The sequence below is a fragment of the Protomyctophum parallelum genome (genome assembly GCF_964188405.1).
Source record: "Protomyctophum parallelum genome assembly, chromosome: 16".
NCBI lineage: Eukaryota > Metazoa > Chordata > Actinopteri > Myctophiformes > Myctophidae > Protomyctophum > Protomyctophum parallelum.
The window spans coordinates 25,834,022-25,849,146 of record NC_139711.1 but is presented as its reverse complement, the minus strand read 5'-3'; the positions used below and the strand labels follow the sequence as shown (position 1 = coordinate 25,849,146).

At 43.1% G+C, this 15,125-nt stretch overlaps 1 protein-coding gene across 1 annotated transcript; it reads left to right on the top strand.

Annotated features, from left to right (window-relative positions):
• The first annotated feature begins 3,280 nt into the window (after positions 1-3,280).
• Positions 3,281-13,934, top strand: arl9 (ADP-ribosylation factor-like 9). Its single transcript, XM_083785593.1, has 4 exons — positions 3,281-3,804; positions 7,414-7,588; positions 9,229-9,407; positions 11,334-13,934. The coding sequence occupies exons 1-4, from the start codon at positions 3,418-3,420 to the stop codon at positions 11,508-11,510; spliced, it is 918 nt and encodes a 305-aa protein (XP_083641719.1). The 5' UTR covers positions 3,281-3,417; the 3' UTR covers positions 11,511-13,934.
• Positions 13,935-15,125: the final 1,191 nt, after the last annotated feature.

Below are 15,125 nucleotides of genomic sequence, written 5' to 3'. Positions count from 1 at the left end.
GGTAGACATTGCCTCACCCAACTCTTTTGTTTCTGATGTTTCTGATGGTATAAACGAATTGTAACACCCAGTCCCATTCAGGTATGCGGTTAGGCGCAAGCTTGGCTCAGGGAGGAGGACACCCCTGCCATGCAGAGTCCAAGGCACTTTGGATAATAACATCATATCCTGTGTTTGTATGAAATGCCTAATTACTGTAGCCCAATTCAGGTCAAACCGGGGGCCTTTGAAATGAAAATGATTGAAAATCACTGCTAGAGCCGTCAAAATCTTCTCTTATGGGGGTCACTAGCATATCTCTTCAAATGGGGGTCCGCAGGCTAATGAGTATCATTTTGGGGGTCCTTGACAAAAGTTTGGGAAGCACTGCTGTAGGCGTCACTGGCACTCATCAAGATATGCACATTCCGATATAAACAACATGGTCAAAAAGAAGGCCTAATATCTCAGTCATTTTGTATTTGCTTCCTTGTCAGCATCTGGTTAAATTCAATTAAGGGAGGGAAATGACATGACTGAGCAGCACATACAGTAGGAAAAGCAGGAGACAAGATTGTTAGCTAACTCTGGCTCAATCATTATTGTGTACTATGCTCATCCAGAGCCCCGCGGTCATTACATTTTGAGACATTGTGAAACTGAATATCATGCAATAAATAATCTACTAGTTTCAAAACTGTTTCTTGGGCCATAGCCCACAGGCCCAACATCATTAGATGGGGTTTCTCAGGATTCAGCCAGGGGGCAAAAAGCTGTTTAGCAGAAAAGAAAGCCTGAGGTGTAAGCAAAACAACTAGTTGTTGTTGTGCTGTAAATATAACGCTAATAAGTGAAGTAAAAAAAAATGTAAAAAAAAAGGACATCCCAAGGGGTAACAAGTTAACATCAGAGGAGAAAGTGCTATGAAATGTGGACTGAGGTCTGGTTACTGTCCATAAGAACTTGTGCGTGTGCATCATATGGATGATACTTTGGGCAAGACATTGGCAATGTGCATGGACACTAAGCTCAGACCCTAATTAATACCTTGATCCAGAGGCAGAATTACACAGTTTAATTGTATGTGATTGTTTTGAAGTGTGCTGCATCTTATCAAGCTATAGCCAACACTTCAGGGGCATAAGCATTTCAGTCCCTGGCCCACCCAATAATGCTGGCTCACATATAAAACATAATAACTACAAATTGCTTAATAATAGTAGTTATTACAGTATACTTTATAAATTGATGTGAGTATCAGTCAGTACCAGCATTATGAATCTCACAATTGTGAGTGAAACTGGTGCATTGTAATTGAAGGCAGCAGTTTCACTCACAATCGAGTGAGCGCCATTCTCATATAATGTATTCTCTAAAATGTTTATGGAGACTGTGCTAGATTGGTGAAAGCATAAAACGGCCTAAAATAAGACTATAGGTGAACATAAGAGTGCCATAAGGAGAAATTATGTCACATCACATCTTCTATAGCAAGGCATTTTCATAAAGCGATCCACCCAGTGGTAGATGAAAATTTATGGACATTGAAATGGTGACTAGAAGAAGGACTCTAAATAAAGCTCTTGCACAGAGAGAGAGACTTTGGCAGCTGGCAGTACGCTTCCAGCATCTAGTTGGTTTGAATAAAGATTTTCAGTTATTTTTTTATTACATCTTTAGAACAAACTTTTAACAGATGCTGTGAACTGTCAGGTGCACTATTAAATAATTACCCAAATTTGATCAAATCTATAGTTTTGACACATTCTCCCCTAAAAACATCTGTATATTCTTATACTAGTAAACATTGTGCCACAGGCCACAGCCAAGCTCCCTACAGACCACTTCACATCCTGCAGCTGGTCACCTTCACACACTGAGACCCACACGTTTGAGACTTCACCTCCACTCTACCTGAACAAAAACTAGTCCCATTCACCAACCTCACAGAGAGAGAGAGAGAGACATTTCTGACATGTCAGAAAATATTGTCACTCATAGTCATGCTCTCTCACAGTTGAAGCAGAGCTACGAGTCAATTCGCCAATGTTGGTGTCTTATTTGTCACAAATGTAACAAATGTACTGTCGCGCGCACGCACGCACGCACGCACGCACGCACGCACGCACGCACGCACGCACGCACGCACGCACGCACACACACACACACACACACACACACACACACACACACACACACACACACACACACACACACACACACAAACTATTTCTACCAATGGCCCTATAGGTTGAAGGCAGTAATTATTTCTTCCATCAACAGCCCTGTTTGTGAGACTCAATGTCCTGCATACTGTTAAGGTGGTATGTAACATATAGACAATGAGTGATTTAAAAAGAGTGCTCCACTAAACGACTTTGCTCCCACGCCAATCACACACAGCTAATGGAGACAACAGAAAGTTGCTCATAATGATTGACAACAGCAGATCTTTGTCTTTACAGAGACTCTAGCGCTCACTCCTTGACTGCCATTCAGGTGAGCATTTCCACAGGAGGACAGAGTTCAGCACCTCGGATAGCGCCGGCTCCTCAGGTTATTGTGTGAGTGAAATCTCCCTCCCTCTCTCCATCTCTCCCAGGTGGGGCAACCAGGAAAAACACCTTAGATTTTGCATTTGTACATGTTCAGTGTTACTTTGAGGCAGGTGGTTTCGCTCGGCTAGAAGTATTTGAACTCTCATAGATTGAAAATGTCAGAATCGATAAATACATCTACGAGAGATCAAATTTTGGGCTACTGTTAGTTGTTGTATGTTCAGGGTTAAGAGATACGTTTCTGGTTTCGGACCGACAGCAACAATATCACAAAAAACTATACATGGAATTTACTTTGACCCTATGACCTTTCATCTACTGCCATCATCAGGCTAAAATGTCCACTTGCATACAATATGTTACATGTTTGTTTATGTATTTAAATTAATAGGGGATGAAAGACAAGCAGGGGAATTGCATAGAGAAAAGACTAGGACAAATATATAAAAAAATATATAATATAATATATAAATAAAAAATACAACCTTAATGGGGGCGTAGTGACCATCAGTACTGCTGTCCAGGGCCACCCTATGTCGCCCCTATGTCGTCCGAGGAATTTAATATGAAGGCATAGCTTTCTTGGGATTTAAATCCTCTTGTCAATCAATCAAGCCCACGCATAGAGTTGAACCCACGATATGCACACAACAGGTTGTTTTTCTGTGGCACAACACTGCCCTCGAGTGGACATGGCGTAGAAGTGCACCGCACATATGTTTTTGTCTGCAGGAAATCCAGTTGCTTAAAATAACTACTTCCTGTCTGTGTAATAAATAATCCACGGACCACTTGTTGTTGATAGGAGGCGGTGGATAGATCCATTCATTCATTTCGATCTTTAAGAAATGACGAAAACAGACACGACGAAGTTTGTTATATGAGAGAGTTTGTTTACATTGAAACCATGCCTGGGTTGAGAGAAGCGGGACTGGTGGGAGCCTCCGTCGCTGTAACGGGTGGACTTGTGTATGCTGTCTGGAGCTATCTGTCTGCTTCACCACGACGAGACGACAACACACCGACTGCAGAGATAATACAGCGACATTCTGCTGAGACTGATACCCGAGCCGAGCCTGGAGAGCAACCAGAAGAACCCGAACAAGACCAACATGGACCACCTGGAGACGGAGACGTCCTGCAGCAGCAACAACAACAACAACAAGTTCAACAACAACAACAACATGTTGTCGTGGAAGCCGTGACTGCACATGTTGACACCTCGGAGGCTGCTGCTGTTGTTGGAGACTTGGAGTCTTCTATTAAAGTTAGTGGTTCCCAAAGTTACCAAACGTGTATAATCCAATTTGACAGACTGATTGAGTCAACACAGGACGCGACTTAAACTTCTGTATAAGTTATATAACCATAGTAGCTATCTATAGAGATTTACTAGTCAGATGTAGCATTATTATAATTAAAATGTTATGGTATTACAACCATAGTAGCTATCTATAGAGCTTTACTAGTCAGATGTAGCTTTAAAGTAGTTCAAAAGGTACTGCATATTATTATAATTTTAGTTTGTATGTATGCCAGGTATAAACATAAAATAACAGTAGCCTGGCTCAAGACCATAGACCCCGCCCACTCACTGAGTAGACTAGCCTGCCTCATCCATCTCCATCCATCCATCTTGCATCTACAACCGCTTATCCAGAATCGGGTTGCGGGAGTAACAGTTCCAACACAGATTTCCAGTCTTCCCTTTCCTGTGCAACCTTAGCAACTTCCTCCTTGGGGACTAGAGCTAAATTCCAATACCGCAACTTTCACACTCGCTCACTCTCCTCGCGTCCTCCACTCGCTCCTCGGCTCCGCCCCCAGCGAGGAGGAGAGGAGGAGGAGAGGATTCTATGCGAGGACAGAGTGGTAGTCGAATTTTCCTCTGGAATCGGAATGTACTACGCTGTCATTTCAAAGCGACGGCACATTCCGCGATCACTAATGACGTGTATCAATTCAATTCAATTCAAAGGGCTTTATTGGCATGGGAAAACATACGTTAACATTGCCAAAGCAAAAGTGGTGTCACACAGCTGGATCACTGGAACTCCGAACAGAGCCGTACAGTCTACAGAATAGACAATTCATCATTTTGTAACCGAGGGTCCGAGGCCAATGTGTATGTATTGGTAACATGTGCAAGGCAAGGCTATTTATTCCTGAAATAGTGAATAAGCGCCAGGATGCGCACACGTATAAATCACCCACCCCCCCCTCCTCCGACAGTCAGTCCTCCTCCGCGGTCTTTGCAAATAACGGACACTATAACAGGAATTAGGTATAGTCTCTCTGACTTACATATTCAGTTCAGTCCACATATAAATAAATAAATTTTTCATTTTTGTCACCGTCATTCATAGCAGTCTGTGCATTCAGGCATGCACAGAGATAAATTAACTATAGCTTTTGAGGTGCGCACAATATAGCCGGCCTAATTTATATATCCTACTTTTATTATGCTTATATCACACAATGCAATAAAGCCAGTGGCTTGTTGTGGTCCTTTCACTTTCACATAAGTAGGCTAGATAGGCTACTTTATCATTCTGAAGCTCTATTCATTCAGCGAAAATGTGTCTCTTCAACAAACAGTTGAACAGTGCGTGCATGTGTGTGTTGGCCGTTGGGTCAGCGGCTTCAGCCAGTCAGCCGGCCGGCAGCTAGTGGATGGGGGGGGGGGGGGGGGGGTGTTTGGGTGCACAGTATCGGGTTTCATCAGTGTTTTCTGTGTCACATGTGGAGGAGGCGGACTTATGTCACTGGAGAAGGAAAAAAACATGTACACGTGATGCGGAAATCCGCTGCGAGGAGACAAAATACCCCACCGAGCCTGCACCTGATGTACACTCGCTCTATGCGGTCTCGGAGAGCCCACTCGGCTCCTCCACTCGACTCCACTCTCCTCCTCGATGGAGCACTTTAACAAATGGAACGTTAACCATTTCCGGGTCACGCTGGAATGACCCCGAGTGACCGAGTGGGAGTGAGCGAGTGGCCGAGAGTTTGGGTATTGGAATTTAGCTTAGGACAAATAAAGAGGATAGAGCACGGAGGAGCTGCGATGATGGAGTGTTCCAGCAGAGGTGCTAGATAGAAAGCTCATAACGTAAATAATGAGATCCAGAACAGTTGAGAATTAAACAGCAGTCACCCTTCCCTTTTCAAATGTTTTATATTATCCACAGCACTTGAATGAACAGTATCCATGTTCCTTTGTCATTTCACAAAAATAAAAGTTTGACACTTGTACTAAAGAACATGGAAAATCCACAAAAGAAAATATACAAAAACATTAACATTTAGTAAATGTACTTGTCCTTTATCTTTCAGTTTGTTATACACAAAACAATTTCCACAGTTATGAAATTGATATACTTTTTAAAATAAAAACAAAATCAACTTTGTACTATTCTCTTTTTTTTATATGCTTTTTATTATTTCAGTTCAGGGTCAGCAACTCTCATGCACCTCTAGCACCTCTGCTGGAACACTCCATCATTGCAGTTCCTGTTTACACTGCACATGTGCAAACCTCCCGCAGGAGCCCGGGCCACACCTCCGTGCTCCATCCTCTTTATTTGTCCTAGTTTGGAGATCCCGAGGCGTTCCCAGGCCAGTGTGGAGATATAATCCTTGTCAGTCAGTCAAGGACCTCCCTAGGTAGGGAGACACTCAGGAGGCATCCATACTAGATGCCCGAACCCCTCGCTCTGGTCCATAGCTCTAATGCCTTCATTAGAGCTATGAGCTATAGTTTCTCTTCCTATGAAATGCAGACAAGCCTCTCGTCTGTAGCGAACATATAAAGAACATTTTTGCTACTCACCAATATAAAGGCGGCTTGTGTTATTAGAAAGACTACTTTCCTTAGTTAGTGGATGCACTCTGAGCCCCCCCCACCACACATATAAAATGCACTTTTAGGCCAGAAAGGGATTTTTTTCACCGGAAGAAAAATACTTTTAGTTACTCCACTGCACCCTCTACCGATATTGCCAATAGAAAACACATTTCACGCCCCCAAATGAGACAGCGGGCCCACTTCAGGTCCGTTAGAACGGTGTACTAAAAATACCCTAATTACACTGGTTCATTACTGAGGCTGTAGCAATTGTTTTTGTGTTTTGTGTCCCATATGTTTGATTTGTCCTTTTCAATGTCACATACCTGTTATCTCAATATACAACCGACAATGTAGTATATTATACTTCATCAGTGTGTCAAAAGTGCTAGCATTGTAAATCTCAAGTTAAAGTGGTCGCACGGTATATACTATAACTGTACGTCAGTCGCATCCCTTGAGGTTTTCAATACCCAGATACAGTATATTTGTTGTGTTTCGTTTTATAGGCTATGCATTTGTGGGAAATTATTCAAATTATCCAAACAGCATCTTACAAAACTAATTATTAACCATCTGGATAATTCACTAGGTAGTTGAACATGTCAGGATATATGTCACTCCTCCATTTAACTCATTGAAGTGGTACATTAAATGTGAAATACATCCTCTATTGAGAACCAGATTTGTTGACAAAGAAACATATTTTTATTCAAATCAATATAGTCTTCAGTTTATTTTGCATTATTTTAAAAGTAGGCCAACTACAGTTGAATGTCAATGGACTTTTGTCTCATTTGGGGGTGTGAAATTAGTAGTCCCCGTGTGTCTCTAATAGACAAGATGGTGAAAACAAATCCCTTTCTGGCCAAATATTTTTGTAAATCTCTATGGGGGAAAAAAATCTATGGCAGATTTTTCATTGGTGCCAGAAAACCGTGCCCACTGCCATGACCCGTTCAGCTGCCATGGGGAAGTTATTGTCATCATGTGTGTGGCTGTGTGCGTGTGTCCTTACTGTCCTTGTAGTCCAAGCCTGTGGAGAAAGGGAGGCAGGTGTTGGTGTTGGGTCTGGATGGAGCAGGGAAGACCTCTCTGCTGCACTGTTTCTCAACAGGGGCCTTGGAGCAGGATGTGGTTCCTACGGATGGATTCAACGCCGTCTCCATCAACAGAGAGGACCTGCAGATCGAGTTCCTAGAGAGTAAGTCAATGCTCTCACTATGTCTAAGTGGTAGACACACACACGTTCATTGATGTTAAGTGACTTGACTCTAGGCTCACATGTGTCGGACAAGCTGGCCTAGGTTTGAATCCCATCTGTGCCTTTCCCCTCGACACTGTCCCCTCTCAGCTTTCCAACATGTCTGAACAAACATAAAGAATACAGATTGGCTTACTAGAGTGGAAGACTAAACTCTGAATAAATAATTCTGTGCTTTGTAGTAGTGTTGCTCATTGTTAATATTATATCATTGATATGATATCCTGGTGTATAGCAAGGAAGCTCTTAGAAGGAAGTGAAGTGGTCATGTGACTGGGCTGCGCCATGACACTTTCATGGACACTTTCATGGGAGCCAAACTCACACCGGTAGTGCAATGAATACATGGCAGTGAATGGAGCCGGCTGGACCAGCTCATAACAAACATTATACATGAACGATTGCGAGCTTTGTCATATAATTGGTTCAGGAATATGAAAGAAGACATAAGTGATATCACACGTTTTTTCAGAGTGGTTGTTTTTCGACTTAATAACTATTTATTTTTATTGAGGTATTTATAGAAGAGCACATAGTAAGTTTTCTGCCTGGGCTGCTCTCTGCTCTTTGAAAAAATAAATCACATTAAGTAGTATGCACATAAAAGCCTAAAATAACGTGTTATATATATTATTTTATTTTCCAGAAGCGATCACTTTACAAAAGGTCTCAGTCATTCATAAATAATGTTTGTTCATGAGCTGGTCACTGAGCTCTTATTGGCTCCAGTGCATTCTGCCAAACTTCCGGGTGTAGTTTGGCTCCCGTGAAAGTGTCCATGAAAGGGTCATGGCGCAGCCCAGTCACGTGACCACTTCACTTCCCTCTAAGAGCTTCCTTGGTGTATAGGGCTAATGTATACCCAACAAAAAAATATATATATTTTACCTATTATATAAAATAAGTATTCTAAACTGAAATGTTTTTAGTTGTCAGTTCAAAATAGGGCTGACCCCAAAAAAAATTGACTTAAAAAAACCCCAACCGAAAGTCAGCCCTAGTTCAAAACACGGTTGTCAAGTGGCATGCAACAAAGGCAAAATTAAGCCAGGACCTGTGTGCAATTTCTGTATAGTAAATGGTGTAAACTCACTACATAGTTTAAATACCCCTCCATTACTGCCACTTGAATGGAATTTGTTCCCCCATTGTGGGCCGGATGATAGTGTTAATCCAACTCTCCTGTCTAATACTATGCTACCCATAATGGCATTTGAGGGATGTTTTTTTTTTTTTTTTTGCAGACATCATTTACAACAATGAATGACAGAATCATGATTCTTTTCTAACAAGACAAGACAAACTCAAAAAAGAAAAGACAAAAAACAGTGAAAACAACCCCCCACCCACCCCCACCCCAACCAGAGGGATGTTTTTTTAATCCAAATTGTGTCATATTATCTGTATTGTGAGAAGAACCCAGTGGGAAGTGGAGAACACACAACTGATTATTTTTGCGAGATGTTCTGATCACAGCTACGCTCAAATGATGTCTAATGTTAGCACAGACAATCAAATACAATCAATGATTACATTATATAACTTAACTTTTATATTCTGGTCTCTCTTGCCACATGTAGTTGGAGGGCGAGAGCACCTGCGTCCCTACTGGCAGAAATACATGGCCAAGGCTCTGGTGCTGGTGTTTGTTGTAGACGCTTCCAACAAGGACCAGTTCCCCTTGGCTAGGAAACACCTGCATGAGCTGCTGCCTGGATCAGATCCCCAGCTTCCCTTAGTGGTACTGTCCAACAAAGTGGTAAGAAGGACAGGTACACACACACACACACACACACACACACACACACACACACACACACACACACACACACACACACACGCTCATGCACACGCACGCACGCCATCAATTACACTTTTCAATTAGAACATTTCTTCCATTTGTCATTATCTTCATTGGCAATGGTGAGCTGTTGCATGTTCCAGGCAATGCTCAAAGCTTGTGTGTTTGTGCAATTATTATTAATTCAATTATGCATTCATATTTTCACAAGAGCAACAGTATAGTTTACAGAAGTGTACCTCCCAGCTCTGGCAGAGTAGTTCTGGAGTAGTTCCAACGGATTGTGTGCCCCTGGTTTTTCTCTAATGGGACTGATTGAGGGTAGCTACTGGGACGTAAGTCGGGACTTGATCACTCCCGGCTGGGTCGCCTGAGTGAGGGGTATGATGTTGCGAGACCCGAAACCCCGTTGACCTCAGGATACATCACTGAGGATACGTCCCAGGTGCATCCATGCAATGTTTTTTGTTATAGTTCTTCTATTTATAGTGACTCATAGGAATAGACTATGTGACAACCAGGTATAGTCTGGTGACCACCGGAGAGACGGGTGACAGCCAGAATGTAGACGGCAACCGGGTGAGCAGTATGGGTTAGCGCCCCAGCCTGTGTCCTCCGTGAGGAGGAAGCCCAACAACCCTCGGTGAGGCCTTTAGGAGGGCCATGCAAGCAGCAAGCGGAACCGCAGTACCATGACCCTGCAGAACCATTGCCCACCACTCCTGAACTGTCTGGTGCTGGGACTCTGGTGCAACGCACAGGTCCTCGCTCTGGTGAGAGCAGGTGTGGACCTGGTGAGACATAGGAGGGGCCCGGACAGGAGACAACCCACAGAGCCTAGTCCCTCCATGTGCCAGAAGTGTACCTCCCAGCCCTGGCAGAGTAGTTCTGGAGTAGTTCCAACGGATTGTGTGCCCCTGGTTTTTCCCTAATGGGACTGATTGAGGGTAGCTACTGGGACGTAAGTCGGGACTTGATCACTCCCGGCTGGGTCGCCTGAGTGAGGGGTATGATGTTGCGAGACCCGAAACCCCGTTGACCTCAGGATACATCACTGAGGATACGTCCCAGGTGCATCCATGCAATGTTTTTTGTTATACAGATCCCTCTCAAATATAATTTCGTGGTGAAAACAATCTTCCGTAATATAATTCATAATGTGAAACTTTCATATACCTGTATTCTAGATTCATTGATTGCAAATATTTCACTTTATGCACAATGAATCTAGAATAGCCTATATGAAAGTTTCACTTTTTAAATTATATTACAGAATAAAATGTACTTTCCCACGTTATTCAATTTTTTGTAGATGGATGTGTGTGTGTGTGTGTGTGTGTGTGTGTGTGTGTGTGTGTGTGTGTGTGTGTGTGTGTGTGTGTGTGGGTCTATTGATATATCCCTTTTATTCATTCATTTTTTGGGGGGGACAGTAGGATTCTGTCTGCAAATTTAAATGTGTTAATATTATTTTTTATCAACCTGGGACCTATTTTTTGTACCATTTAAATCATTTGTTCCCAATTTGCCCCCCCCCCCCTCCCTCAGAGAGGACGTATAGGGCCTTAGTCCTACCCCTCCTCCCAGCCAACACTCCCCACTGACAGGTAGTTACCCCCCCCCCTCTTTTGATTTACATCAAAAGGGCATGTGAGCTCAAACCCACAATTCAACATTTTGGTTTTAAGACGTTGATATTCATTTTGTATTCATCCTTAGGACCCCAAATCACACCTTAGAAAGCATGAGTGTCTATTTCCAACAAAGTGTTTTTTGATTGGGGGGGTCATATTTTGACAGCAGGAATTGCCTATCATAATTTGACCCCCCCAGCGACGTTTTGAATGTCTCAAAGTTGATTGTTTATTTCCTTGTTTTTTCCAGGACCTGCCGGGGGCCTGCAGCATCACAGAGCTCCATGAAAACCTGTCCCTGTCTGATGTGGGAGACCAGCGCAGGTTGTACCTCATCGGCACGTCTTCCCAGAGTGCAGACATGGAGCTGAACTCAGGTGTGCAGGACGCACGAGACCTAATAATTCAGCTGGTGTGTGAGGGTTGATGATCCTCCCTGGTAGCCAAATCCCCTTAGTTCACAGGCCCTGTTCACTCTGTGACTAGCCAAAGACCCTTATTTCAGGCCCTGTTCACTCTGTGACTAGCCATGGTTACATGATGGAGTTAGTCCGAGTTACAATTTGTATTAGTATACATATTCATAAATTGCACAGGGCAGATATGGCAAATAACTTAAATATACAAAGAAATCACTGACACATTTTATATGTCTAATAACTTTTTTCTTTGGCATTTCGCAAATTTTGGTGGTAAAATGCGGAAGTGCGCTCAATGTTAAACCTTACCCCAGCTGCACAGGGTTTCCTCATAATAAATGCACGGGCCTGCCTGCAGCCTTTCTGGGGGCTTGCTAACCGAAGGGGGAAGTTAGCTATGCGCTATTGGTGGGGTCGTGTCAGGGAGGAGGGGCAAACTTGTTTACGAACTGCAACTGACAAATCCTCATACATTTCACAGGTACAAAATTCCAAAGATGTTTAATATTTTGACAAGCATTTTAAAAAGCGTATGTTTAAAAAAAAGGCTCTATTTTTCATGTTTGGATTTGGTTTTTTGAGCATTTCAGGGATGCACCAGCAATAGCAATGTTGCCTGTTAGCTTAATGCATTGTAGTGAACTGGTGTCTTTTTGTGTGCAGTGCACTGTATGGGATGAATGTAAAGATGTAGATATTATTTAGACACAAGCATGTTAATACTTTTCATTGATTGATATTTATATAGCCCACAGTCAGACTAAAACCACTTTTGAGACATTTGCAATGAGCTTGTAGATAATGCTACTAGTCCGGCAGCCGACAGGCTTCTTTTGTTTAAAGTGGGACATTTGGTATATACCGGTAGTCTTTTTTTATTGGCCTAAAATATTGTCTGTATACATTCATGAATCCACTTGCTGACCAGCTGTCGGTATTGAGCAATTTGTTTTATAGGGGTTAATGTGTGATCCTACCAACATCCTATATAAGGCCAGATTTTCATATTTTCTTTATGCTTTATTTACTGTAGCATGTGACATGTCAAACTAGAAACTCCTGTGAACTTTGGAAGCCAATCTTAACCAATCAGGATGGAGTCTGAGAAATCTGAAAGACCCGTTTCGTTGAATGGCTCTAGAGAGACTGTGTACCAATTTGCGCGATGTTTGGACAAAATCTGTAGGTGTACTGTGCAAAAACTTGTTTTGCACAAAGCGGCCTCCTGGTGGCGCTATAACAGGCCGTTCTGGAAGTTTTGGGGCAGAGGTTCATCGTTGGCATCCAGGGAGTGTGTGTGCAAAATTTGGCATCGACCGGGTTAACGGTGCCGGAGATTAGCTGCTCACGGACACACACACACACGGACGGACGGACACACGGACGGACGGAGTGCAAAACATACTCTCCCCCCATGCCTTCGGCCTGGTGGAGACAACTAGAGGGTTTTCATGATTCTGAATCCATTCCAAGCATTCATTTTGTACAAAAAACACTCCTTGGGCTAAAAACGGCCATAGCCACTTGCCCAAATGTGCCCAAAATGTGCTGACCTCATCACATTTCATCACATTTGTGATGACGGCTATGGCCGTTTTTAGCCCAAGAAGTGTTCTTTTTTGTGTGCAAAACTAATGCTTGGAATGGATTCAGAATCATGAAAACCCCCTAGTTTGACATTTCACATGCTTAAAGCATAAGACATTTTTGCCTTATATAGGATGTTAATGGTAGGATCACATATAAACCCCTATAAAACAAGCCCGGCTGCCGGACTATACTTTTGCATGACACTCTTGTACAACGACGATTGATTTAAATAATAATAATAATAAATAAATAAAAACCGGAAAAACATAAAACATTGAAATATGGAGATGCAAGGTTTCTGCCTGACAGCGATGATCTGCAAAGCCGTTTTGTGTATCAGTTTGGAAGAGCTTTCAATGGAAATGCCAAATAAAAAAGCCTTTTGTTGACAGATGTTGGGTGTTAAGTTGTTAACCCATTCAGAGCGGGAACCTCTTTTGGTGTTAAAAATAGCAGATCGGTACTGCACTACGAGCTTGTAGATCTGCAAATTTTGAAAAATCGTGAAAATGTGGCGCAAAGCTTTGAATATATATATATTCTATAGAGCGAACATTTTGAACTCAACTCACTTCTGGGGGGGGTTACAATTTACAATTACAACAATTTAGGCATTTAGCAGACGCTCTTAATCCAGAGCGACTTACATTTAAGCAAGAACAAAGCATGGGAATACATCACATAAAAAGCATTTATCATGAAACATGCGTAAGCTAAGAAAGTAACAGTGGAATATTTATATAGTGAAACTATACATACACTATACATATAAACTATACATCTTTACTACTATGCTATATATGTGTACTATGGCGTGCTATGACTACATACAATACAATTACAGTGCTGTCTACATAACATGCTATAAGTCTGTATCAAATGCTATATAATCCAACAGAAATGCTATCTAAGGGTTTAGGGTAAGTGCTAAGGGCCATGATGGAGTCTGAAAAGGTGGGTTTTCAGGCTACGGCGGAAGATTGGGAGTGATGCTGCAGTTCTGACTGCAATGGGAAGTGCATTCCACAGTTTTGGAGCCAGAAGGGAGAAGAGTTTGGGACGTGTGGAGCGTTGTCCCGGCGTTTTTAGTGAGGGTACTTCCAGCTTCCCTGCGTTGGCTGATCTGAGTGCGCGGGAGGGTTTGTAGGGTTCAATCATACTTGTAAGATATGGGGGAGCCATACCTTTGGTTGCTTTGAATGCCAGCATCAGAGTTTTGTATTCTGTGCGGGCAGCGACCGGGAGCCAGTGGAGGGAGCGGAGCAGGGGGGAGACATGTGAGAATTTTGGCTGGTTGAAGACCAAGCGAGCTGCTGCATTTTGGATCAGCTGGAGAGGCTTAAGTGCACATGCTGGTAGGCCAGTAAGGAGGGAGTTACAGTAGTCGAGTTTTGATAAGACTGTTGTCTGGATTAGGAGCTGGGCTGATTCCTGGGTGAGGAACGGTCTAATTCGTCGTATGTTATAGAGTGTGAACCTACAGGATCGAGTGACAGCTGTGATGTGAGGTTTGAACGAGAGCTGACTGTCCAGGACAACACCAAGATTCCTGGCTGTTGGGACAGACGTTACCAGGGCGTTGTCTACGGAAATAGTTAGCTCCCGCATAGGGCAGGACTTAGCTGGGAAGAAGAGAAGCTCAGTCTTGTCTGGGTTCAGCTTGAGATGGTTGGAGGACATCCACTGTGAGATGTCAGCCAGGCATGCAGTGATGCGCTCTTCCACCTGAGTGGTAGAGGGGGGCAAGGATAGGAACAGTTGTGTGTCATCGGCGTAGCAGTGATAGGATATATTGTGGGCAGAGATGATAGTGCCAAGGGATTTAGTGTACAGTGAGAAAAGGAGGGGACCAAGTACAGATCCCTGTGGGACCCCAGTTTGGAGGGTTCGGGGGGATGATAACAGACCTTTCCAGGAAACCTGGTAGGTCCGGTCGGTGAGGTAGGAGGAGAACCACTTTAGTGCCGTTCCACCGATGCCTAGCTCCGCTAGGGTGTCTAGGAGCAGCTGGTGGTTCACTGTGTCAAATGCTG